The sequence below is a fragment of the Neodiprion virginianus genome, chromosome 4 (assembly GCF_021901495.1).
Source record: "Neodiprion virginianus isolate iyNeoVirg1 chromosome 4, iyNeoVirg1.1, whole genome shotgun sequence".
Lineage (NCBI taxonomy): Eukaryota > Metazoa > Arthropoda > Insecta > Hymenoptera > Diprionidae > Neodiprion > Neodiprion virginianus.
This window is the reverse complement of record NC_060880.1, coordinates 26,147,305-26,169,886: the sequence shown is the minus strand read 5'-3', so window position 1 is coordinate 26,169,886 and position 22,582 is coordinate 26,147,305. Positions and strand designations below refer to the sequence as shown.

At 38.3% G+C, this 22,582-nt stretch overlaps 4 protein-coding genes and 2 long non-coding RNA genes across 8 annotated transcripts; 3 read left to right on the top strand and 3 right to left on the bottom strand.

Moving 5' to 3' along the window:
* Positions 1-1,111: 1,111 nt before the first annotated feature.
* On the bottom strand, positions 1,112-3,477 carry LOC124303113 (heat shock protein 70 B2-like). The gene has a single exon (XM_046759931.1). The coding sequence runs from the start codon at positions 3,335-3,337 to the stop codon at positions 1,412-1,414; it is 1,926 nt and encodes a 641-aa protein (XP_046615887.1). The 5' UTR covers positions 3,338-3,477; the 3' UTR covers positions 1,112-1,411.
* Positions 3,478-3,674: 197 nt separating this feature from the next.
* Positions 3,675-6,430, bottom strand: LOC124303124 (spindle and kinetochore-associated protein 1-like). The gene is made up of 6 exons (XM_046759968.1): positions 6,311-6,430; positions 5,583-5,697; positions 5,372-5,493; positions 4,812-5,280; positions 4,551-4,716; positions 3,675-4,191 (listed from the first exon to the last, which is right to left on the bottom strand). Exons 1-5 carry the CDS (start codon positions 6,341-6,343, stop codon positions 4,565-4,567), a joined length of 891 nt encoding a protein of 296 aa, XP_046615924.1. The 5' UTR covers positions 6,344-6,430; the 3' UTR covers positions 3,675-4,191; positions 4,551-4,564.
* Positions 6,431-6,621: 191 nt separating this feature from the next.
* LOC124303116 (cingulin-like) lies at positions 6,622-11,198 on the top strand. Of its 3 annotated transcripts, none has more exons than XM_046759937.1 (4): positions 6,622-6,766; positions 6,866-7,137; positions 7,467-7,790; positions 7,895-11,198. In XM_046759937.1, exons 2-4 carry the CDS (start codon positions 7,021-7,023, stop codon positions 8,525-8,527), a joined length of 1,074 nt encoding a protein of 357 aa, XP_046615893.1. In that variant the 5' UTR covers positions 6,622-6,766; positions 6,866-7,020; the 3' UTR covers positions 8,528-11,198. The 3 variants fall into 3 exon arrangements, with proteins under 3 accessions (XP_046615893.1, XP_046615892.1, XP_046615891.1); XM_046759936.1 differs by having other exon boundaries at positions 6,622-6,785; positions 6,866-7,083; XM_046759935.1 differs by having other exon boundaries at positions 6,622-6,785.
* On the bottom strand, positions 9,017-22,051 carry LOC124303126 (ras-like protein 2). The gene is made up of 4 exons (XM_046759971.1): positions 21,720-22,051; positions 14,221-14,308; positions 13,350-13,561; positions 9,017-13,156 (listed from the first exon to the last, which is right to left on the bottom strand). Exons 1-4 carry the CDS (start codon positions 21,822-21,824, stop codon positions 12,965-12,967), a joined length of 597 nt encoding a protein of 198 aa, XP_046615927.1. The 5' UTR covers positions 21,825-22,051; the 3' UTR covers positions 9,017-12,964.
* LOC124303128 (uncharacterized) lies at positions 13,454-13,996 on the top strand. The gene is made up of 2 exons (XR_006907837.1): positions 13,454-13,592; positions 13,763-13,996. It is a non-coding gene; the product is annotated as an uncharacterized LOC124303128 (long non-coding RNA).
* On the top strand, positions 20,361-21,662 carry LOC124303129 (uncharacterized). The gene is made up of 2 exons (XR_006907838.1): positions 20,361-20,854; positions 21,589-21,662. It is a non-coding gene; the product is annotated as an uncharacterized LOC124303129 (long non-coding RNA).
* Positions 22,052-22,582: the final 531 nt, after the last annotated feature.

Below are 22,582 nucleotides of genomic sequence, written 5' to 3'. Positions count from 1 at the left end.
ATATTCGTTCATAGTAATGTGCAATGAATGCAGATGATAAACCGCTAGGACGGTATAGTCCGGTCAATTTAGACATAAAAATAGTGATCGAAACACAATCATTCCGACAGAGCTGAATTTCGGTAGAGACTTTGTGCTTACCATTGTGAAGAAAAAGAAAAAAGTCCCCATCGATACCATGTGTGCCAAAAAGGTAATTCAAGGTCAAAGGTCAAAATTTTCGGTTTTTTTCGATTTTTCTCGTTAGCGGTTAATTTTATCAAAAAATGTAAAATAGTAACCATTTTTGTGGATAATTTTATGATCTACAATTTCGGTCTGAGCTATTTTTTTGATAAAATTAACCGTTAACGAGAAAAATCGAAAAAACCGAAAATTTTGACCTTTGACCTTGAATAACTTTTTTAGCACACATGGTATCGATGGTGACTTTTTTCTTTTTCTTTATAATGGTAAACCCAAGGTCTCTACCAAAATTCAGCTCTGTCGAAATTATTGTGTTTCGAAATGTCTAAATTGACCAGACTAGTAGTCGGTTACAGAACCAAAGTAAACTGTAGGATGTAAGATAATTATGTATGCATAATGTACATACGTCGTGTGCTTCGTTGACTACCTCACTGCTACCCTCATTGGGTTACCATAAAATAATTACAAAATTGGACCTTGTTGCAGGAAAAAGTGACTCATGGGATTATAATCTTCATTGGCTGCACTATCATTCCGACGTGGGTAACCTTGAACATCCCAAAGTATAATCCACAGGACGCCGATGATGAGTAGGATGACCTTACATGACAGTAGATGAGACTTTTTCTGGATTTGTAGTGTACTGAATTAAACATAACTCACTTACATAGCTCTATATTCGTCAACATTGTAATTCAATTGACATGCAATAAAATTGTTGAAAGCCATTCCGATTGATCTTCTTGATTTTGAGATCTGTGAATCATTTTTCCGAATCATTGGGCAACTGTAATCTGCATGGACAACAAATTAAGAATGCATTGGACCGTGTGGGATTACACAACTGTTTGCGCTCTGTCAATTATAATGAACTAGAAAAGAGATTAGACTGGGTGGTATATCATATAGTGAACAAGGCAGATTTCTATAAAAAATCAATTACATTTTATTTGGTTCAGTTGACATCCGTGTACACATTCATTCTGATTGTGAGCCAGTCACATCAGTTAATATAATTTAAATTCTTATTGTTGAAATGGACATAGGTATAAATCATGGTTGTCATATTATTTACAAATAATTACAATGTATAAAACATAAACATCAGTCTGATAGGAACATTCAGTACAGCTACAATGAAAAAATTAGTAAATGAAAGATGACTTAGATGTGCAGTGAGGAGATTCGGCAGTCGTAAGGGACTCGATAAAAGTTTAGGTGTTTAGTCGACCTCCTCGACGGTCGGCCCCGAATTCCGTCCTCCGGCTTGCCTGAACTGCGCACCACAGTCTTGAGGGCCGGCAGGTCCGGCGCTGTTCTGGTGAAGCTTGGCCATCACCGCGGAGCATTGTTTCTGAAGCGCCTCGAGCTTGTGTTGGTACTCGTCCTTCTCGGCGAGGGTGTTGTTGTCGAGCCAGCGGAGCGTCTCCTCGCAGAGTCCGCTTACCTTATCCCTGTCCTCCTGGGGGAGCTTCGCCCCGTGCTCCTGCAAAGCCTGCTTGACGTTGAACAGGTAGCTCTCGAGTTGGTTTCGAGCGGCGACCCTTTCGCGTTGCTCGTGGTCCTGCTCCTTGTACCGCTCAGCCTCCGCGAGCATCCGGTCGATTTCCTCGCGGGACAGCCGACCCTTGTCGTTTGTGATTCTCACGTCGCTGCTGCGACCGCTCGCCGTGTCTTTGGCGGTCACGTGAAGGATCCCGTTGGCGTCGAGGTCGAAGGTCACCTCGATCTTGGGTACGCCGCGAGGTGCCGGGGCGATTCCGCTCAGCTCAAATCGCCCGAGCAAGTTGTTGTCCTTGGTCATCGCCCGCTCACCCTCGAACACCTGGATCGAGACCCCGGGCTGGTTGTCCGCGTAGGTGGTAAAGGTCTGCGTCTGTTTGCAAGGGATGCGAGCGTTGCGCTCGATGATGTTGGTCATGACGCCGCCGGCGGTCTCGATGCCGAGAGAGAGCGGGGCCACGTCGACGAGGAGCACGTCCTGGAGGCTGGAGCTGGCGTTTCCATCCCCACTGAGGATGGCCGCCTGAACAGCGGCTCCGTAGGCCACCGCCTCGTCGGGATTTATGGAGAGGTTCAGCTGTTTGCCGCAGAAGAAGTTCTGCAGAAGCGATTGGATCTTCGGGATTCGCGTCGAACCCCCGACGAGGACTATGTCGTGAATCGCCCGCTTGTCCATCTTCGCGTCGGCCAGCGCCTTCTCGACCGGGGCGAGGGTGCCGCGGAAAAGGTCGGCGCAGAGCTCCTCGAAACGCGCCCGGGACACCTTCGTGTAGAAGTCGATGCCGTCGAAGAGGGCGTCGATCTCGATGCTGGCTTCGGTGCTCGACGAGAGCGTGCGCTTCGCCCGCTCGGCCGCTGTACGCAGTCTGCGGAGCGCGCGTGGGTTCATCCTCATGTTCTTCTTGTACTTCCGCTCGAACTCGGCCGCGAAGTGCTCGACCAGCCTCGAGTCGAAGTCCTCGCCGCCGAGGTGGGTGTCGCCGGCGGTCGCTTTCACCTCGAACAACGAACCCTCGTCTATCGACAGGATCGAGACGTCGAAGGTTCCACCCCCGAGGTCGAATATCAGGACGTTTCGCTCGCCCTTGAGGTTCTTGTCGAGGCCGTAGGCGAGGGCCGCGGCCGTCGGCTCGTTGATGATCCTCAGAACGTTGATGCCGGCGATGGCGCCGGCGTCCTTTGTCGCCTGTCTCTGCGAGTCGTTGAAGTAGGCCGGGACGGTGATCACCGCGTCCTTGACCGACTGGCCCAAGTACGCCTCGGCCGTCTCCTTCATCTTCGTCAGCACCATCGAGCTGATCTCCTCCGGGTTGAACCGTTTCGTCTCGCCGCGGAACTCGACCGCGATCTTCGGTTTGCCCCCTTCCTCGACGACGCGGAACGGCCAGTGCTTCATGTCTGCCTGGATCTTGGGGTCGTCGAATCGCCGGCCGATCAACCGCTTCGCGTCGAACACCGTGTTGCTCGGGTTCATCGCGACTTGGTTCTTGGCCGCGTCTCCGATCAGCCGCTCCGTGTCCGTGAACGCCACGTAACTCGGCGTTGTTCTGTTTCCTTGGTCGTTGGCGATGATCTCGACTTTACCCTGCTGCCACACTCCGACGCACGAGTACGTCGTTCCCAAATCAATTCCGATTGCTGGCATCTTCGCTTCTTTTACGTCTGCGTATATACCGTTATGCTTTTCACCAAACAACTTCGCGTTCTTGATTGCTTCGAATAACTTGCTTTCAACTGTCGCGTGTTTCGCTTTGATGCGTTTCGTTTCGCTTGCGTTTGAATACTGCCGGGCTCTGCGTGTCGCCGCCTATTTATACTCCCGCCAGTATTTCCCGAGTCGCCGCGAACGTTCTAGCAAATGCCAGGCTGCCGATACGTTCGCCTCGTTCGTTGTCATGGATACGGCGCTACACTGCGCCACGTGATATCTACAGGCTGTCATCGGCGCGTGGAACGTTCGATGCTCGAAACTTCCATCGGGCCGCGACGATATGTTCATTCTAATAAGATCAGAGCGACACTAAGGCAATTTACGTAACAGTCTATTTCATTCTCATTCATTGACAATGAGTATAAAAGTCGTTGCAGTAAATCATTTTCTCTGCCCAAGCCAGGCGAAATTGTGACGTAGCGGATCTATGCTGAAAATCTCAAGTATCAAGGTTGAAACATTTTTAGCAGAATTAATTTAATTCTACGATGAAATATCATTTGTTCCTTCATATTCCAAGACATAAAGAGTCTAAAAACTTTGCAGACTTTGTGCTAAGGTAGATGTTTATTTTGTGTGCTAATTTTATCGATCATCTAAAATTCGAATTCACGTATATATAAGATCAATGGCTCTGCCTGTCCATAGTCTGTACTTCTCTGGCAGCAATACTCTATTCAATCTCAGTATTTTCTAGATCATTAGAAGAAATCGTATATCTATCTATCGAAATTGTCCATGACATCATGGTCCTTACTTGGTGTACTCAAATATTCCAAGGTCAACATCTGAAAAAATGAAACATCTCTTTACCACGCGAGTAATTTTACCCAAATTATGCAATCAATGATTTACAGTATTCAGTCAAGTTGGTCAGTTACACTGAAATTGAATTATAACATTTTTTGTTGAAGCATACCAAGTTCCTTTTTTATATTAGAAAAGAAAAAACTTCATGAATGCTGAGTATTATTCAGCCCAGACAATTTTTTTTTTGAAATATTGATAAGAGTTGCGATAATTAAAAATTAATATCACATATATTGCGTATGCAGATATGCACACCAGCGCATAAAGAACCGAGATTTTCAAATAATGCCATGTTTTAATCATGTGGTACTAGTTAAAAGTTTTTGGTATATCTCACTTTTTTCAGCTATTCTATGTTGTTATGACGGTGTATTGGGCAGTCTTGGCACCTTTGGGATTGCACAATCGTTTACAGTGGCGCAAAACAGTTAAAAGATTCAGCTTGGTTTTATCCAGTTTCATCGTGGTATGGTTTTGGTAATCTTCCGCCGTGAAGAAGTAAACTATAAGCATGACAGCATTAATTAAAGCTTCGGGATTTGGAGTATAAAGTTTAATTATGAACTAGTGAAATACAAAAAAAACTAGCATTAATTACCTCGTTCTCCAGTATCAACACTCTCCTGCATCTTGTAATGCATGTACAAGTTTAATTCACCTTTTTTCTTTGCACCGTTCTTACCCAGTGCCAACAGGCTATACTTAGCTTTCAGCACATCGTTGATTGTCGATACGAAGCGGTTGATGGTGTCGAGAGACTGGCGGCCAATCATGTACTTTGGTATAAGATCAAACTCTTTCGTAGAAATCAGTCTCAGTCTTGGGAATATTTCCGGCTCGTTGAAAAGGGTCTTTTTACAATCTTTTACACTGTTTCGACTGGTCTCTTCAAAGACGTCCTCTAATGAATCTATTTCAAGACTGTGAGTGCTCTGCATGTTGGGTGGTGCCTTAATATATTCCCTTTCTTTGACTACATTTGCATAATCATAAAGTAGTTGGGGTGGAATGTTATTCTCCATGTGGCTTATGCGGTTATTCAACTTCTTCAAATTCTCAACTAAGTTCTGTTGGGTAAAAGGTCAAATGAATCAGTCCATCAAGTAATACTAGTAATTTAGTCAGAGCAAAGCATTTTTCTAAGTCACGAGTTTTTACCACTAACTCCACATTTTTCTTCCTTAATTCCTTCAAATCTGATTTGGCGGAACTGATCGCACTGAGCAAGGAGAAAGTCGACTCTTGAACCTCTGACAATTCGCTGGCGATGACTTTTTTGTCTGAAAAAGAGACAATAACATATTGACGTTAAAGAAATGAACAAAATAATTTCCACAACCGATTTGGTTATTGTGCCTTTGATACTCACTTTGTATCAAAGTTGTTGCTATCGTAAGTTGTTCCAGTTTTGTTTCATGCTCGACTAAAACATCTTCCACAGATCCAGCCATCGTAGATAATATAAGAAAGTATTTACGAAGTACCTGTAAACTGATGTGATAAAAAAAACACTGGACCTACACGACAAACGGCTTTTGAAACGGTACGATTTCAAACGATACAGCGCACGGCATGGTAGGGGAAGAAGTTACAATGAAACGTGGGGAGAAAGGGAACGTTTTATTGGTGCAGTTAGACGAACTAAGAGCTACCTAGTGGAGAATTACAAAACTGTTACAAAAATTTGCACTAGCGTGTGCAGGTGCAGTACACGAATTTCGTGCAGTATAAGCGTTTTTAAATGGAAATTGCTCTTCCCCAGGTAGCATTCCATGCGCCGTCAGATCATGCAAGATCTTGATCGGCAGCGCCATGCGGCAGAATAATGCATGATTGCTGTATGGCGACGCAAAACAAGCGAGCAAACAGCAAAGCTATATGGGACTGTCAAACAGAGCTTGCTGCAGCATTCATGCGACGTCTGCCGCGATTATGTTCTTCGTACTTCGCAAGCTTCGCAACTCTACAGTCTGTTTTATAGATCGTACAGTACTCTTGATTTTTCTGGAATATACAAGAAAATTTTCATGACTTTAGAAAAGATTTGAGAATGTTTCCCATGTTTTTAAAATATCTTAAAACCTGTCCCGTACGTACCTTCGGAGAACATTCTCGATGCTTCAAGAACATCCCGGAATATTAGCAGAACTTTCGAGTACATTCAAGACAAGACTTATCCTTGACGATTATAGGCACTCTAGAACATTGCAGAACATTCGACATGATTCTCAAAGTTCCTAGAATGTTCGATTTATATTCGGATATACCTATATACGTCAAGTTCGAAATTGATCAGAACACTTCCTTAAATGATAAAGTAAATTTTCATAATTCTGTAGCAAGACGCGTTTGCGATTTGGTATATTGATCAATCGTTCTCCATGGAAACTTAATGATATTCCCACTGTAGCCTAGCTTATCGTTGCTAGCACTGTACTGATACATACCTAAGAAGGGATATTATATCATCAGCCGTCGATTACTAAGCACAATCGAAACATGTCTGACAATCATTTACCAGTGACTAAATCCGTCAGATCAGTCAAACCAAAAGTAAGCGTGAAATTGGCAGGTAAACAAGTGCAAATTTGTGTAGAAATGTAATATAAATTTTGAATAATAAAATGGAATTGTTACTGCACTGGGAACAAGAACTCTTGGATCGCTTGGATTTGTCTCCCTCCATACTTTTGGAGGAAGATGCTTGGGCAATCGAGAGAAGTTCATCCGCTTCATCTGGGATTGGATCTGTTAAAAATGCAGATTGGGGGTGCGGGTACCCCAATACATCTTCTACGGGAAATACTATGGACCGAAAAACATTACTTGAAGAATTGGCAGCCGTGAGGGCCAAGGTTGAGACGTGCATGGTGCGAAATAACTTTTTTCACACTCAACTAATCGAACACTTTAAAAGAAAGCAGGTACAATATCTAAACAAACATTACTCCAATACTATTTGCATCGCGATCGGTTGGCAAATGTCACCAGAACTTGCTGTTTTTATCAAAATTGATGAGTTATGCTGACCTTCGGAGAAAAATGATCGAAACTGTGATTAAAAAGAACCGTTCGAATCAACAAGGTTGTACGGTATAATACTCACGATCAGTTAAAGAACGCCTAAAAATTTGGGTAAAAAACAAATGAACAATTCAGATTCTCTTAATCTATGTATAGTTGACATAGACTTTCAACTGCAATTATATTAAGCTGCAGATCAATGTTTCTCAACAGTACCGTGTAATTTTAGATGATGCGTGTCTACGGGGAGGCAAACGAAGAAGACCCTCTAAGAAATAAGTACTTAAAAAAGTTATCCAAGTACGAGCAATTGCGAGAAGAACTTGAATCTGGGGAGGAAGACTTTAGAGTAGAAATCACGCAACTGCGAAAAGATTTGCGGAAAAAGACAGACGAGGCAGATACTGGCATCGAAGAATTGCTTTCTAAGCAGCGAGCAGCTGCAGCGCAAGCTTATACAAACGGCAAACCGCTATCCACGAAAGAAGTACAAGCAATGATAACACGTGAGCTTGCAAAAATGAAGGATATCTCGAAAATTCGTGTGCGGTATGTGAGTACGTTTTTTTCTCTGAATTAGTTGAACACTATTCATTGGATACGTGCAAACTTTTTGCCGAGCAAAAATATCCTAAGTTTATTCTTCGTAAATCACAGGCACGTCTGAGGGACAGCCTTGTGGAGAAGGAAGTCGTCTTTGATGCTCTGAAAATTTTAACACCAAATCTAGACCGAAAAGATTACGAGCGTTTAGAAGCAGAGAACTTCTACTACCGGCATGAGCTGAGATTAAAAGAAGAGGAAGGTGAGCGACTAGCGAGAAGACAGGAGCGTATTTCGCGACAGTTGCAAGCGATTCAGCACAAACGAAAGAACTTGTTACGACTTATTAAATTGCAGCGAGATACCATACAAAAATTGAAGCAAAGAATCGTGGAGACATGTCGGCAGAAACAGATGAAAAGGAAAAAAGAGAGAGAGGTCCAACAGTACTTTGACAAATTTGAATTCATTCTGGGATTACGCCTGTATCCAGAAGTACATGCGAAGATGGAATATTTCCAAAATCAGCACAAAGAATGGCTTGAAAGAGTTGCGCGTCTCATGGCTGAAATCAAGAATAGAAATCAAAGCTTGAAAGACGTTGAACCGCGTAAGAACATTCGCAGACAAAAACAAACATCGGACGAAGAAGGTACGACGGACGATGATACGCCATCTCCTAGAAAATCACGCCATCCACCCCTAGGTGGAGGATTTCTTCAGTCACTTTATAACACAGGACGGTAATAATATGAAACCCGGTGGCTATTATCTCGGTTTACCACTTAACAAATTTTCTCGTTCATACGATTTCAACTGTGCTTCGCTTATGATATTCAAAATACAAATCATATTAGCAACCAAAAATTGAGTGTACCGGGCACAAATTAAGAAGAAGGTAGTTGTATAAAAATACTGTAGCTACAGTTGGCAAAGTATTTCAAAATGCGTCCGTACTAAACCATGAAATTGAGGACTGTAGAAAAATTCTTTAAATTACCTAAGTATCCACATATCTTTAAAAACCAGAAGAATACTGTAAATACAGCACAAAATACATTCTTTATATCGCTAGTCCAGTAGCATAAAATATTCTATAAGTTGTGAGTTACGATTCGTAATCGATTATAGTGACAAGTTGTAATATTTTTACGGACAGAAGGAATTTCATTTAACCCACATTATGTGTAAAGTGCAGCTTGAGTAGGGTCCATAATAATGATAATGAAACATATCTAGATTTTATGTAAAAGAGTTTATAATAATTAGTTTATTTTGGTGTTATTTGGTGTACAATATATTTTACCTTGGAAATTAATTCTCGTCATAAATCCGACCGCTGTGCGCTAGATTTATGTAATAAAAATCTCCGATTAATAAATGTTACAAAGTGTTTTTCATCAAACAATTGTATCCTTAATATGTATGCATTAGAACGATTACATATTATGTATTACTCATTAGGAGTGTGAAAAGAATTGTGGCAGCACTGTAGAATTATCGAGTACATTGGTATAGCAGTGAAACTCGCACCAACAGCGTCTGTAGTAGATACTAACTAGGTATGTACCTTAGAAATTAAGCTTCAATCTTTTTTCATTTAAAAACGAGACACTGAGTGAAAGCGTTTTTCTTTGTATATATTGTTCAGTTCAGTTCAGTTTTCAATTAACCGTTAATTATCGTTGTGCTTTTTGTTTGACAATGCCTATAAATTATATTGCGCGTAGTTATTACACACATTCAGCACATTCATTTTACATAGATACTTCTATTAGACAATTATTTATTGGTGTTATTTGAAGTTAAGCTATTGATAAACATTAATTTAATTACCATTATTCTAACGATTCAGTAAATACTCGGTTGTTGTTATAATAGTAATAATAATAATAATAATTATAACTATAAAACACTGGTACTTATTATGTACAATAAAATTCTAACAAATTTTGGCTATTAAGATTATATTACACGTTCTAAGTGTTGCCATTTAGCGCGATTGTAATTACGATATAAATATACTCAATTCTCTCTCTTAAAAAAACACAGTAAAATTTTGAATAATACAATAACGCAATAAAGGTTTTTAACAACGAAAATCCGTTCAATTAATTTTCTTCTGATTATATGACCACTTTCGACTTTTTGAAATTTATGTTGTCTTAATTAATATGTATATCATTCATTTACAACCTACGTATATTGATGACTTCAAATAGCAGATGAATATGGATTCTAAAAGTTGAGACTATATGCCGACATATCAAATTCTGCATTATTATTTTCTGTCGATTTCTATTTAAAATGCAACTCAATAATAAAAAATTTTGAAAAATTAAATTGGCAGATAATATGAGTAATAATTTGAATTGAATGTATACCGTTTGTGCAGTACTAGTATGGTACATACGAATCACTGCATAATTTTATACCACGATCAGAATAAAATCTGTATCCTCGCAAAATTCTGATGAAAACATTAATGCAACGTGATAGTGTAAGAGAAACTAATATTTGTGAAGTTTTAATTAAATAATAAAATCGATGATAAAATGATATACATATGAATCCATTGGATATAAATTGCGATGAGATGTTGTAGAATTGTGATGCCTCATGTAAGTATACATATCTTCTAGGAATTAATAACACATTATAAATACAGAGTAAAATACCTGTATTACAGCAGTTAGATATTTTTCTGTATAAACTTTATACAGATATATTTATATATATATATATTATATATAAAAAATATTTCGAACTAAAGCACTTTAAATAGGTAAAAGTATATTCCAAGAGAGGGTCACTTTATAAATCTGAACTTGAGGTGTACACTATGCTCCCTTGCATTAAAACCCTTCTGAAACTTGTCTATAAAAAATATATAAAAATCATTTTTAGTAATCAATTTTTATTTCAATTTCTTTTTTTTGCTAACCCTCGGAAATAGTTTCCTTAACGTTCCAAGTATGAAAATTGTTATCATTGCACTCGGTCAACGAGCTTACGTAAGCTTTTTACCTTTAATTCCTACAGCATACAGTATAACCAGAAATATTTATCATCTTCTTCGTTTAAAATTTAAACAATTACCATGATATTATTCTACCGATACGTTTCTTTGTGAACACAAAGGTGAATAAAAATATGAACATACTATGAGTGGGATAAAGTGAATTTTCTGAAAATGTTCCCAACTCGCATCGTGAGTACAATTGAAAGGAATTGCTGTCTGATTATTAGATTTGAAATAAAGTGATAGGAAAATGAATTTAAATATAGAATCGAAAATAATTTCCATTTTTTATGGAGAAATTGAAAAATTGTGTCCAGAAAATTCACCTTTACCAAATTTCTCCTATATAAACCTTTTGTACCGACTTTCTTAAGCCCCCTAACTAGCCATACATAATCGTTTTAAAAAGATGATGGCACCGGAGCATTAGATTACTTGTATTATAATATAATATTGTCGATATTTTTTCGGTCAATTTTTCCATCTGAGAAATTCGATTTTTACCAGTTTCCTAATGGATAGATACTAAAATCTAATCAACAGTTTGATTCCGATCAATGATACCGAATACAAGACGTTTTTCTTCATTGATAAGTAACCAATCAAAAATACTCATGTTTTATACAAATATGAAATTTCACTGGACTTAATCTTACAACAGACAACAGCTACGCATACGCCTGAGATGAAAACACGTGCAAATAAAGCTTCAGGAATAATATCGATAATATAAAACTGTTATCCATAGCATGAATTTATTATACACTAACGTATAGTTATAAACTCTGTTGATGATTTTTGTTAAGGAATAAAATTTTTTTCCTCAATTTCAAGGTTTAGAAATTTCTTTTGGATGATATTCTGTAAGTGCATGTATCATAACGACTGATAAGACTTGATACAATAATAATGTATGTATATAAATATTAACATTAAAACGCAATTGTTTTCTCGATGATCTTGAGATTATTATTATCATTAATATTCTTATTACTATTACTAATTATTAATTCAACGCACTCATCAGAAATTTTGTTCAATGCCATCGCCTTCCTTTACAGATTTGTTGTATTAAGGGGTAACGCCACTCTAGGATTTTGAAAAGTATGATTTTTATTCATTTTTTTTTGCTTAAACAATAATTTAGGGTCATAAAAACAATACACAGTTGGTCCTATAGTGAAAGAAAATTCAAAAGGGAAAAATGCTCTAATTTGAAGAGACCAAAAATTTCAAAGATTTAAGTATTCGTAAAACTTGAAACGTATTATTCTCGAAACCACTTTTTTCAAACTGGGAGGACAGATTACTTAAACACCGATGCATAGATTGATTTGAAATGTTGACAGTGGCTTTGCTATTACATTCTCTATGGCAGTACGTAGCCGGTTTTTTATTTAATGTAAACATGTTTTTTATAAACAATTTACTGCTAATTTTTTGGCCTTAATATCGATTTTTTTTTCAAAACTGCAACATTTCTACAAAATTTAATTAAAAAAAAAAACCCTATGTAGTCCCATAGGCAATAGTATATAGGTTATAAAATTTATTGGTTTTTTTGTTCCAGGTCTTAGACTTTACGAGAAATCTGTTCTCCCGTGAAGGAGTTTAAAAAACGGCGATTTCAAAGATTGACTCTGTCGCCGCCATTTTGCATCAAAATGATGATAAGAAATTTTGTTTCATATTTCGATATGTGTAAGATAAACCACCTGAAAAGAAATCCTATTCCTTTTTCCACATTCCCAAAATAAATCGTCAATCTTAGGCCTTTCTTTTCGGCCGTTGGAGTGGTGTTGCCCCTTAAGTTGAGTCTACGTACGTATAAAGTTGGGGTAAACTCACATAAAACGTAAATATCGCTTACTACATGATCGCCAACATTATTACGTAAGAAGAATCGTAAATCAAAAATTGTAACTTTTAACCGTTATGAAATTCTATTCTGGTCTGGTTTATAATACGTAGCTGCAGCTTGAATGGCAAGTGACTTATCGTCGTTACTGTTTACTTTGTCTCATTGTATTTTCAACGGATTATTGTTATTTGTTTTTTATCGCCCTGTTGTCTTCTTAAACCTTGTTTCCATTAATTTTCTCCATGTTGCCGATGGCACGTATGTTGTTGATATATAGATATGTAAAAGCAATGAATTTTCATTACAAAACGCAACACTTCTTCGACATCTTATAATTCGGCTTTAACGGCGGTCGTTCAGAGAGCTGGAACTTACGGACAATTCGGACTAGCTCGTGAAAGGCTTGATCGACGTTCATCCTCAGTTTCGCGCTGCATTCGATGTACGGGATTTTCAACTGCCTTGCCAAGTTTTGCGCCTCTTCCATGGAAACCTGCATTTAAAGTCAGTTCGAACAGTCAAAAAAGTTATACGACCTTATGACATGAAAATCCTCGAGTGACAATGAGTCAATTACAGAAAAAATGACCGAAATCATACTTTTTTTTTTCAAACATAAGAATGTGCAATCGAAATTACATAATTTTTACGCGTAACTTTAGAAAATGAGCTAATTTTACACTCACGGTTCTCTGATGGTCCAGATCAGCTTTGTTGCCAACCATTAGCATCGGGAACTCGTCACGGTCTTTAACCCTGAGAATTTGTCGGTGGAATTTGAACATCTCATCGAAAGACGAGTGATCGGCGACGGAAAATACTAAAAGAAAACCTTCGCCGCTACGCATATACTGCTCTCGCATTGCGCTGAATTCTTCTTGTCCAGCGGTATCCAAGACTGCGGAAAACAAAATTATCAATGAAAAGCCGTAAGTGTTACGTTAAATGTGTAATAGAGTCTAAAAGTCCGTATCATTCTTGTTTAATCAATTGATTGTTGTTCATTCGACAGCAGAATTCTAAAAAGCATTTACGCACCCGTGGTCGGGAAATAAGTAACACTTTCACCAGAAATAACTTTGTTTACGATCGTTAACAGAAGCTGCGGCCGCAAACGGAGCTGAGGTATCAGCTGCCGCTATGGCTAGACTCTCAAAAGAGGGAGAAAATAATCTACAAGAGGTATACGGCCAGCGCCTAGATACGTTGGAGTGGATGTTCAGATTGTTTTAATGATGGCTGCCCACAAGAGTTTGGCTCTATGCAATATTTACATTAATGTACGCAGAGAGTCTCAAGACCCCTTTGCTGCCTCTTCCGAAATGTCCGAAAATTTTTTTCAAGAAAAACAGATACAGCGTGAAAATAACATTAATTCAACATTAATAAAACAAGAATAAATACAATAGCGTAGAAGCAGAGAGCTATACGCTTTTCAATTGTGAAAACATTTTTCGTTCTTTCCTCAAAAGTACACTCGTAAATTGGGGGAGATACAGTGAGACAAAGAGAAGGTAAAGAAAAATAGAAACAAAACAGATTGGATGAGTTACTTACTGTCGAGTTTGGCTGGTGTGTCATCGATGACGCACTGTTTCGTGTACGAGTCTTCGATGGTAGGATCGTAGTCGGTGACGAAATAACTCTGAAATAAAGGCGCAGCGATTTAAATTCAGTTGAGAAATAGACCGTAACGAATGACAGATTACAAAATTCATCAACTTTTCCTTTTGCGAGAATCTTTTCGTCCGATAGCGCGATCAACGATCAGAAATTAATAAAGCAGTCAATCGAGATAAAAATGTCGAATAATACTCTATAAAATGTCACGAAGATTTTTCAGATTAACCCTTTGAATCATAGTGGCAAGTATTCTTACCACCTATTTTATATCCAGTTTTTGTTTAGAGAACTTTTCAACACATTTTCTTGCGGTTTCTTGCTATTCCTGATGGTATACTAATTAATTTGCAATACTTGAAATTAATTATTGCAATATAACGTAAATTATTACTGTTAGAAGAAAATTGATTGACTAAAATTGTGAAAATTGATGGAATAATTCATTTCCGAGAATGTTACTCCTCCACACATATACATGTTTTACACAACTTATAAGTTTTTAAGATCGCTGATTACGAATCTGAAATCGGATTTTAAAAATTCAAGTGTAATTTATTTCGCATTCTCTTTTTTCATATAAATATATATGTGTACTGTATATAAATAATGACTAACGCCTTCGCCGGAATGTAACCTGTCGATAGCAAGAAAATTCTAGCAAATCTGGAATGTAGGAAAATTCAATTTTCAATCAACAAGTACTTATTATATTTCGAGATTTATATTTTTTACCAATAGTAAAAACATTCTGCACGGTAAATTTTCTTCTCCTCATTTGTTTATAATTTTTTTCAACTGATTATAACCGTTTGTAGCCTCGAACAAAACATAGTAAATCATTTGACCGTCTATTTGAGCCGCAAAATGGTTTTATCTGGATCGAGATAACAACGCAGACTTCCGAAGCGCGATGGGCTCTAGTATATTATTATATGATTCAATAACTATGTAATACATTTACCATTTATAACATTAAAAATACTTTTCCTGATAATTTATCATTTCCTACCGTTGCGTTTTCGATCTAAAATTTCATGAACCTCTGAAAACTTTTGTGGACTACAAATTTTTCACGCGGTGATCAGCTAATTTTAAAAACAATCTTAGCTGTTTTCATATCATCGAAACAGTAATTTACATAATCCACATGAATAACACAACATTCGTAATAGTCATCAAATGTTTTTTATGTGTGTTATAAGATAATTTACTTCAACCGTAACGCAAAGACAATGTAAATGACGCGTTTCAAATAATATTTACCAGACTTTTAACCCAATTTCCCGCGATTTATCTCCATCGCATCCGACATTCCTCGAATTCCTGTCCTGTGCGCACAAAGATGCAGACGGATTGTTTACGGCGGTTTAATCAGATAACCGGAAAATCAAAAAGAACCAAAAAATGAATAATATAGATAATTTCTCTTCTCAGTCGGTAGAGATTTCAGGGCGATGCAGGGTGTTCAGTATAACCATACCCAGCAAATCTTAGTTTCCGGTGTCGGTTAAAAGATATATCTCAAGTGCAGAATCCCTGCCTTATATGCGGGATCTCGAAGACCCCCCCAAAGTCGTGCCATGCTGCACGATATAAGGTATAAGATAGATACGTGCAGAGCTCAAAGATACTTTGTCCGTGTTTGGGGTTGAACATCCGGTATTTTAGATCAGGTTATAAAAGCCGGCTGCTACCGAGCGGGTGAAAAGCTGCTGCAAGAACGACACGTGCATGCAATGGGTGCAGGTTTCGCTTTAAACAGCAACGGCCAATCGCCTCGTTTCGATTATATACATGTCAGTATAAGGGGCCGTACTTAAATTACGTAACGGAATTTGAAGAACTTTTCAACCCCTACCCCCCCTGTGTATCAGATCATAACAAAATGTCAACCCCCCCCCCCCCCCCCAAATTGTACGTAATTTTTCGGAATCAAATAACGAAATAGCATAAAATTTTATTAAAATCATTTGTATTTTTCATTATTCTTTTATTTATTAATTATTAATTAATTATTAAGTGTTTTAATTGCTGTAAGTTGAGTGATCTAATGCCAAGAGCTACCGCAGCGCGCTAGTTTCAAAATGTTAAAGGTTTGGCTATAACAGAATCTGGCGCGGGAATTCAGTTTGAATTTTTTTATTAATTATCAAAAAATTTTACATTCAATTCAAAAAATTACGTACAAGCATCAAAAGACCCCCTCCCCCGTATCGTAACAAAGTGTAACAATCGAGTCTGACCCCCCCCCTCCCTTACGTTTGTTACGTAATTTAAGTATGGCCCCTAAGCCTTTGAAGTTCGAGGAAGTCTGGAAATCACGTGAAAGGACAACGACATCGCGACCTTACAGACGACAAACCCTGCCGTACAACATTTACCTCGATAGGAACTAGATTTTTCCCACGATCCATGTAGAGCTAGCAATTCGCGTAAAAGATCGCAGCGTAGAGTCACAGCTTGGTCGAATAACGGACAAGGGAACTTAACCCTTCGTTGGCCATGTGCTTTTTTGTATACACCGTTGGCCAACTTATTTAGTAATTTAATAATCACAAATTAATTAAGAATAAGAAATCGCGTCGAGCGACCATTTAGCAGAAAGTCAGGCTGGACGAATTCGCATACTTTGGCCAACGGAGGGATGACTAACAACATCGATCTACTCCGCACAAGGATTGGTGCAAAAACTTCGTTACTACTCGGAGATTACAGGTTATTCTGCAGATGACTTTCCCCCTTACAGATAATTTTCTACGACATTGGACCCTGTTGATAGGTATAATACAAAGTTAACCGAAATAAAATAAGGGCAGCCGACAGAGTTTAGTCGAAGAACAAGAGTCTAGTTTTCGGAGTAGTGCAGAGTAAAGAAGCCTCAAACTATAACGTGCGTGACATTGAACCGAAAGCAGCAGTGATATCACCTTGTGCTCGATATAACTCTCAGTCTGGTCTATCAAAACGGTCGAGATGATAGGGCACAGATTTAGAATATGAGTCTCTCTCTACTCTGTATTTAACCCAGATCGCAAGAAACGAAACTGTGTGGAAATAAGTTGTTCGAAATTTGCATATTTTTTAAATCTTGACCGGATCAGAATTTCTATCAATTGAATTATACGTCACGAAAATTCTCGAAAAGGTTGTTTGGGTTGGTTCTCTTTTCTCTTAATTAAATTTTTTACACATCCTCACAATCATTCTGACAGCTCGATTCTAATATATAAGCTATAACTATGTTTAAGGATATTTCAATAGTAAAAACGACGGCTGCACATATGCCGTGCACGATGAATAATTTATACGAGCAAAAATTACTGACTAAGGAGTTTACGTCATTGTTTTTCATCATCTCTCTTATCATATGCTTATAACGTTACACCTATAATACGAGATTTAAATTAAAATTGAACGTAGAAGTTTTAACCTGCCAATCTAGTAGGTATAATACAGTAACTGAATCGATATTATGTGTAGAAATTGAATCATGGCTTGTAATGAGTAAAATCAGTTGACTCTTCACTTCTATAATTATGCATAATGACGTATGACACGAGGTTCTTATTAATTAACTTGACAAAGATAGAAGTTAATAATAATACGTTGCGCGATATGTGATTCGCCCAGCCACAGAGTGTAATTCCGCCGCAATTGTTGCATTCGTATTACATTATTTATGTTACATACGTCAAAATATAGTAAATCAGCCTTTCGACGGTTGCAGTTTATATCAACGCATTACTTCATGCAAGACAATACATCATTTCGCATATAATAACGAATTTCACAATTTCATATTCTACACTTGCAGGTGCGAAATTTCACCGCAGCATATAATGACAAGAATTTCAGCCCCAACATAATTCCAGATTCTCAAATAACTTGAAATTATTTTTGAACAATTTTTGCTCGTTGAAAAAATATTTGCTTTCGACGTCAAGCAAGATATTATGTTGTATGAGCACCGCGGAGTAAAATGTTAGCTCCTTTGATATAAACCATATCGTTTAACGAGTCCCTGGAAAATTGTTCAGGAATTCAATTAACAAAATTAATCTTAAGTGGACGCCACGCAATCCACTCATCTCTAGTATTATACTTCACTTCACACCCAGATCGACAAAAGTTACACGACATATCATCAAATAAAAATAACTTCGTCGCTGGAATTAAAAGAGCCCGTGTAATGGAGATTCCTTCGTTTATTCTCTGCGTGAGAAAACATTATTTACTAATAAAAATCAAACCGAATACAGATACAAATAACAATACGAAAAGAGATGTTCTAACGTAAGTAGATTTGAACAGTTAAGCTTATTACCCAACAATTGAGGAAAAAAAATATGATTAATACAGGAGTTTCCAGATTTTATCATGTATACGTAATATTCTTTATTTGACAATTGTAATATACATATTTCGTAAAGCTACTGTGAAAGCAAGCTGAATTTAACGTAATAAAAATTCATAAAATAAAATGGAAAATATATAGCGCGTAGAACGGAATATGTAGTTGTAGGTTTCGGTGGAATGCATACGGGATAACCCACGCGATACAAAACTCGCTTTCATACATTAGGTATACGTGTATAAATATACAGAATGTGTTTCATTCTTTCTACGCAAGTGGATTTATCACGTACACTTATATTACAGAGGAAAAACACGCAATGAGATACAGGAACATACCGTTTCGCACTATGTCGATAATTGTAGTACAATTAGTGGTTAATACCACACCTATGTTTTACAATTCATTCATCGCAATTTCTCTTACGATTAGGATAAATAAGCAGCTGTTTGCTCGAATAACGAGATAACATCAACAAAGTGCGTTACATGTTTTTTTTTTTGGGCGGTGGAGCTACCACGAAACGGTTAATGTTAACGATCAATACCTTCGATTAGAGTATGATTATATACGGGGGGATATAGACAATGTAAATTCAGTCACACATTATTATTACGATTCTGTTATCATGGTCGATTTGTGACGTGTAGGCATTAATTATATGTATGCTATATCAGTCTATTATATCATATTTTACACTCACCATGTGACTCATCACTCTGGCAATAAACAGAAATGGAATGAAAATAAGCCTAGTCATATTTAGAACTGTCAGATAGATGTTTCTTATCGTATTGGATTTCAATTTTTTCATACCGAATCATACATGTACAAAACGTTCCACTGTCCATTTGGTCGTAAACCGAACAGGTCGACGATGTTTAGTATTTCGAACTTCAAAAATTATCTTACACCCTCCTATCTGCGACCGACTACACAAAATTCTTCGTAAAAATCATGAGTGTCAAATAGAGTTATCTGCTGAATGGACGGCGTCTAGATAATTAATGTACTTAGCAGATTATATCCAGTTACGTGATGCTGCAATGATCGCAACAAAACTTATTGTCATCATGAAACGCATATTTTAGCGAGAGTTGAAATTTGATTCAGCGATTTCCCGCATTTTTAGAATCTATTCGAGCCTCCGTCAGTCCTTTGAAAGTGAACAGTCTAGACTACAAGTCGAGGACCGACGACTGGATAAGGCCGCGACTGCCAAAAATAGTAGAGCGCAGGCGAATCGCTAGCCTATAATACCTACATACAATAACGATCCTCCAGGAACGTTCAGAGGCATTTAAACTGAACTTGTAAAAAGGTTTGTTTATCTAACTGCATTCTTGTGGGATACATAAAAGCATAAATTTTTATCCATCTATAATTAAACGTTGCAATCAAGAAACAATAATGCAACGCAACCGTTGAATCGGCCTGATTGTAAGGCTGACTTATAAACGTTAAAGTAAATAAACCCAACGATTCTTAATATAGTGGACATTTCGAAAATATTTTTGTGCAATGACATCAACTTGCACAAATATCCAAATAAATGTCGACAGAAAGGGCAGGCGTATGTTTGACAAAGTTTTGCCAGCCATCGCAAAATATTGTCACTCTCGTATGACTAAATTAACGTACTTGTTTGTTTATGCGTAAATTAACAACGAGTGTACGACAGAGTTTTAGAAATCGAACGAGAATGAAAATGATCAGAAAATTCTAGGCCATCGCCGTTTTGTTGGGTTTATCAATCTTTTATGCGACTTTACTCGAATATCAATGTGATTTGAATATCTCCCGACTTTCTTGTTGGACTTGCAAAGTCTGACACCTCGTGAACGTCATCTTACGAATACAACAGATGTAATGTGCATACTACATGGAAAACAATTCAAGTTCAAGCAGCTGCGATCAGTTAAAGATAACGAATAACGCGTGATACAAGACATTGACGATTTTGATAAATGTTACGGTGCATGTTTTAGCTGAGGCGAGAGGAACGGCGACGGTCCATTGTAAAACCGCCTATGTAAAACTGTGTAGGCGATCCCAAGATGTGGCGATCACGACTCCAATACCAAATACGCAAGCGGCGCTGGCGAAGGAACGTTGTACGAATGTGTAATATGGCCGGAGGGGGGGTATGAAACCTTGTGCCCTGCATTATGCATATCCATGTGACTCGGGAAACGGCTTAATTAATTATGCACGGTAATTAAACTACATAATATTTACGCCGATGAGTTAAGAAACGCTCCTCTCATAAATCGTGAATTTGACACCATTACCGATCGAGTTGTTGCCGATAACCATAATCATTCGTTGACAAACAAAGCCGGGCTAGGCGAAGATTATTTGACATAATTACATTCGTCAGCGCGAAAACTGATGGGAGAGGATGTTTTAAGCAGCTGGGGCGGCGGCCCATTGGTTATATAAGTTTTGTGTACTTTTTACAATCGTTCTCTCGCGGTTTCCATTCTAACGCGAAGTTGTAAGGTTCTGATCTCTTAACCTTACACGGATGATGACTCTTAACGTAATATTTCCAATGTTCAGCTGATTACGATGACGTCAAGTGTCGCTTGGTATTCTAATATTTTGCCTTATTGGCAGCTGTCAATTAATATCACGTCTTTGAAAGCAAGTTACACGACGCATTGACGTTTCTGACTTACAAGTATCTACCCGACCGAAACTCTGACACGTTCAGAAGGATTTAAGCAATAAATGCACTGATGTGAGGAATATTACGAAAATACACCGTAATCATTATCATCTGCACACGTTGGTTTTTCCGCAAATGGGACTAAAAATGCCTTCCTGACTGCTTGAGCGTAAACATCTCAGCTAATTAATATAGCAAATAGTTTCTCCCTATTTTTTCGAGATAGTCGACACTGCTGATATTGTTAGGCAACTTTCATGCATCGAAATTTCCTTAGGCACGATAGAGCGCGACGCGAAGGACAACCGAGCCTTTCTTTGACGGATAAGCGGTCGACCTACGCTGAGTGCGTTGCACGAAGGAAAAATTGAGGGGATGGAAAAAGAATAAAAAATGCATGAAACTCACTTGAATGAATTGTATCGTTATTGCTGATTTTCCAACACCACCCCCGCCCACGACCACCAATTTATAGGTCTGCGCATAGCTCTGTCTGTCACCTGGCCTTGACATTTTGTTATTACGATCTATGCGATCGTCCGTTCATACATTCAACGATTTCAAAATAAATTACCACAATCACTGTTCTTTTAATGAGGGGGGATAGACGAACCACTCAACACACGCCTTGTACGAACAGCCCGCACCCGCCAATGACTGCCGTCTGGTTAGCACTCAACTTCGACGCCAGCGACTGTGTCTTGTTCGTAGGTACCTCGCTCAGAGGGCTTCACTGCCTTGTCCGCTGATGCCTTTACATACCCAGTGCTGCCAGGCTGATCACGCAACAAAACTACATAATTAATGGTGGTATCCAGTCTTGCCAATGTTCGCTAAACGGCGGCCTATTCAAATTACGGCAGACTTCTCGGTGCTCGATGATCGATTAATGTAGCTACTGTGAACTTTGACTTCGGGTGAATTTTTCATTTTTAACAGGTATTTCATTGACCCTCTAAGTCTTGAATCTGTGGTCCAGTGAATTAATTTTAATTTCATTACTTCATTCTTGTCTTTTACTAGGTTGTGAACTCAGTGATTGGCCCAGGAGTAATTTCTGGTGCATTAAACTATAGTGAAAATAAAATAATATGGACTGTAAGACTTGTCGGGTCGACCCTTACGGCTAATTTTCCCATACTGTACATTTAGTTTTCCTACAGCTGCGAGACCATAATCATTACGTATAGATTTTTCATCCATGGTGCTGGTGGCTTTGATCCTGAGTTTGCACCACTTCGGAACATGTCACACCCAGATCTGAATTTAGA

What these genes read in the sequence shown, in the direction of transcription:
- LOC124303113 (XM_046759931.1), bottom strand. Translation starts at nt 3,337, where the DNA reads ATGCCAGCAATCGGAATTGATTTGGGAACGACGTACTCGTGCGTCGGA.
- LOC124303124 (XM_046759968.1), bottom strand. Translation starts at nt 6,343, where the DNA reads ATGTTCTTGAAGCATCGAGAATGTTCTCCGAAG. An exon ending in AGAAAAATGTGGAGTTAGTG is followed by an intron (nt 5,281 to 5,371) that starts GTAAAAACTCGT and finishes TTTACCCAACAG; the next exon opens with AACTTAGTTGAGAATTTGAA. An exon ending in TGTTGATACTGGAGAACGAG is followed by an intron (nt 4,717 to 4,811) that starts GTAATTAATGCT and finishes TCATGCTTATAG; the next exon opens with TTTACTTCTTCACGGCGGAA.
- LOC124303116 (XM_046759935.1), top strand. Translation starts at nt 6,713, where the DNA reads ATGTCTGACAATCATTTACCAGTGACTAAATCCGTCAGATCAGTCAAA. An exon ending in AGTAAGCGTGAAATTGGCAG is followed by an intron (nt 6,786 to 6,865) that starts GTAAACAAGTGC and finishes ACTGGGAACAAG; the next exon opens with AACTCTTGGATCGCTTGGAT. An exon ending in AACACTTTAAAAGAAAGCAG is followed by an intron (nt 7,138 to 7,466) that starts GTACAATATCTA and finishes GTGTAATTTTAG; the next exon opens with ATGATGCGTGTCTACGGGGA.
- LOC124303126 (XM_046759971.1), bottom strand. Translation starts at nt 21,824, where the DNA reads ATGTCAAGGCCAGGTGACAGACAGAGCTATGCGCAGACCTATAAATTG. An exon ending in CACACCAGCCAAACTCGACA is followed by an intron (nt 13,562 to 14,220) that starts GTAAGTAACTCA and finishes TGTTTTCCGCAG; the next exon opens with TCTTGGATACCGCTGGACAA. An exon ending in ATCTGGACCATCAGAGAACC is followed by an intron (nt 13,157 to 13,349) that starts GTGAGTGTAAAA and finishes CTTTAAATGCAG; the next exon opens with GTTTCCATGGAAGAGGCGCA.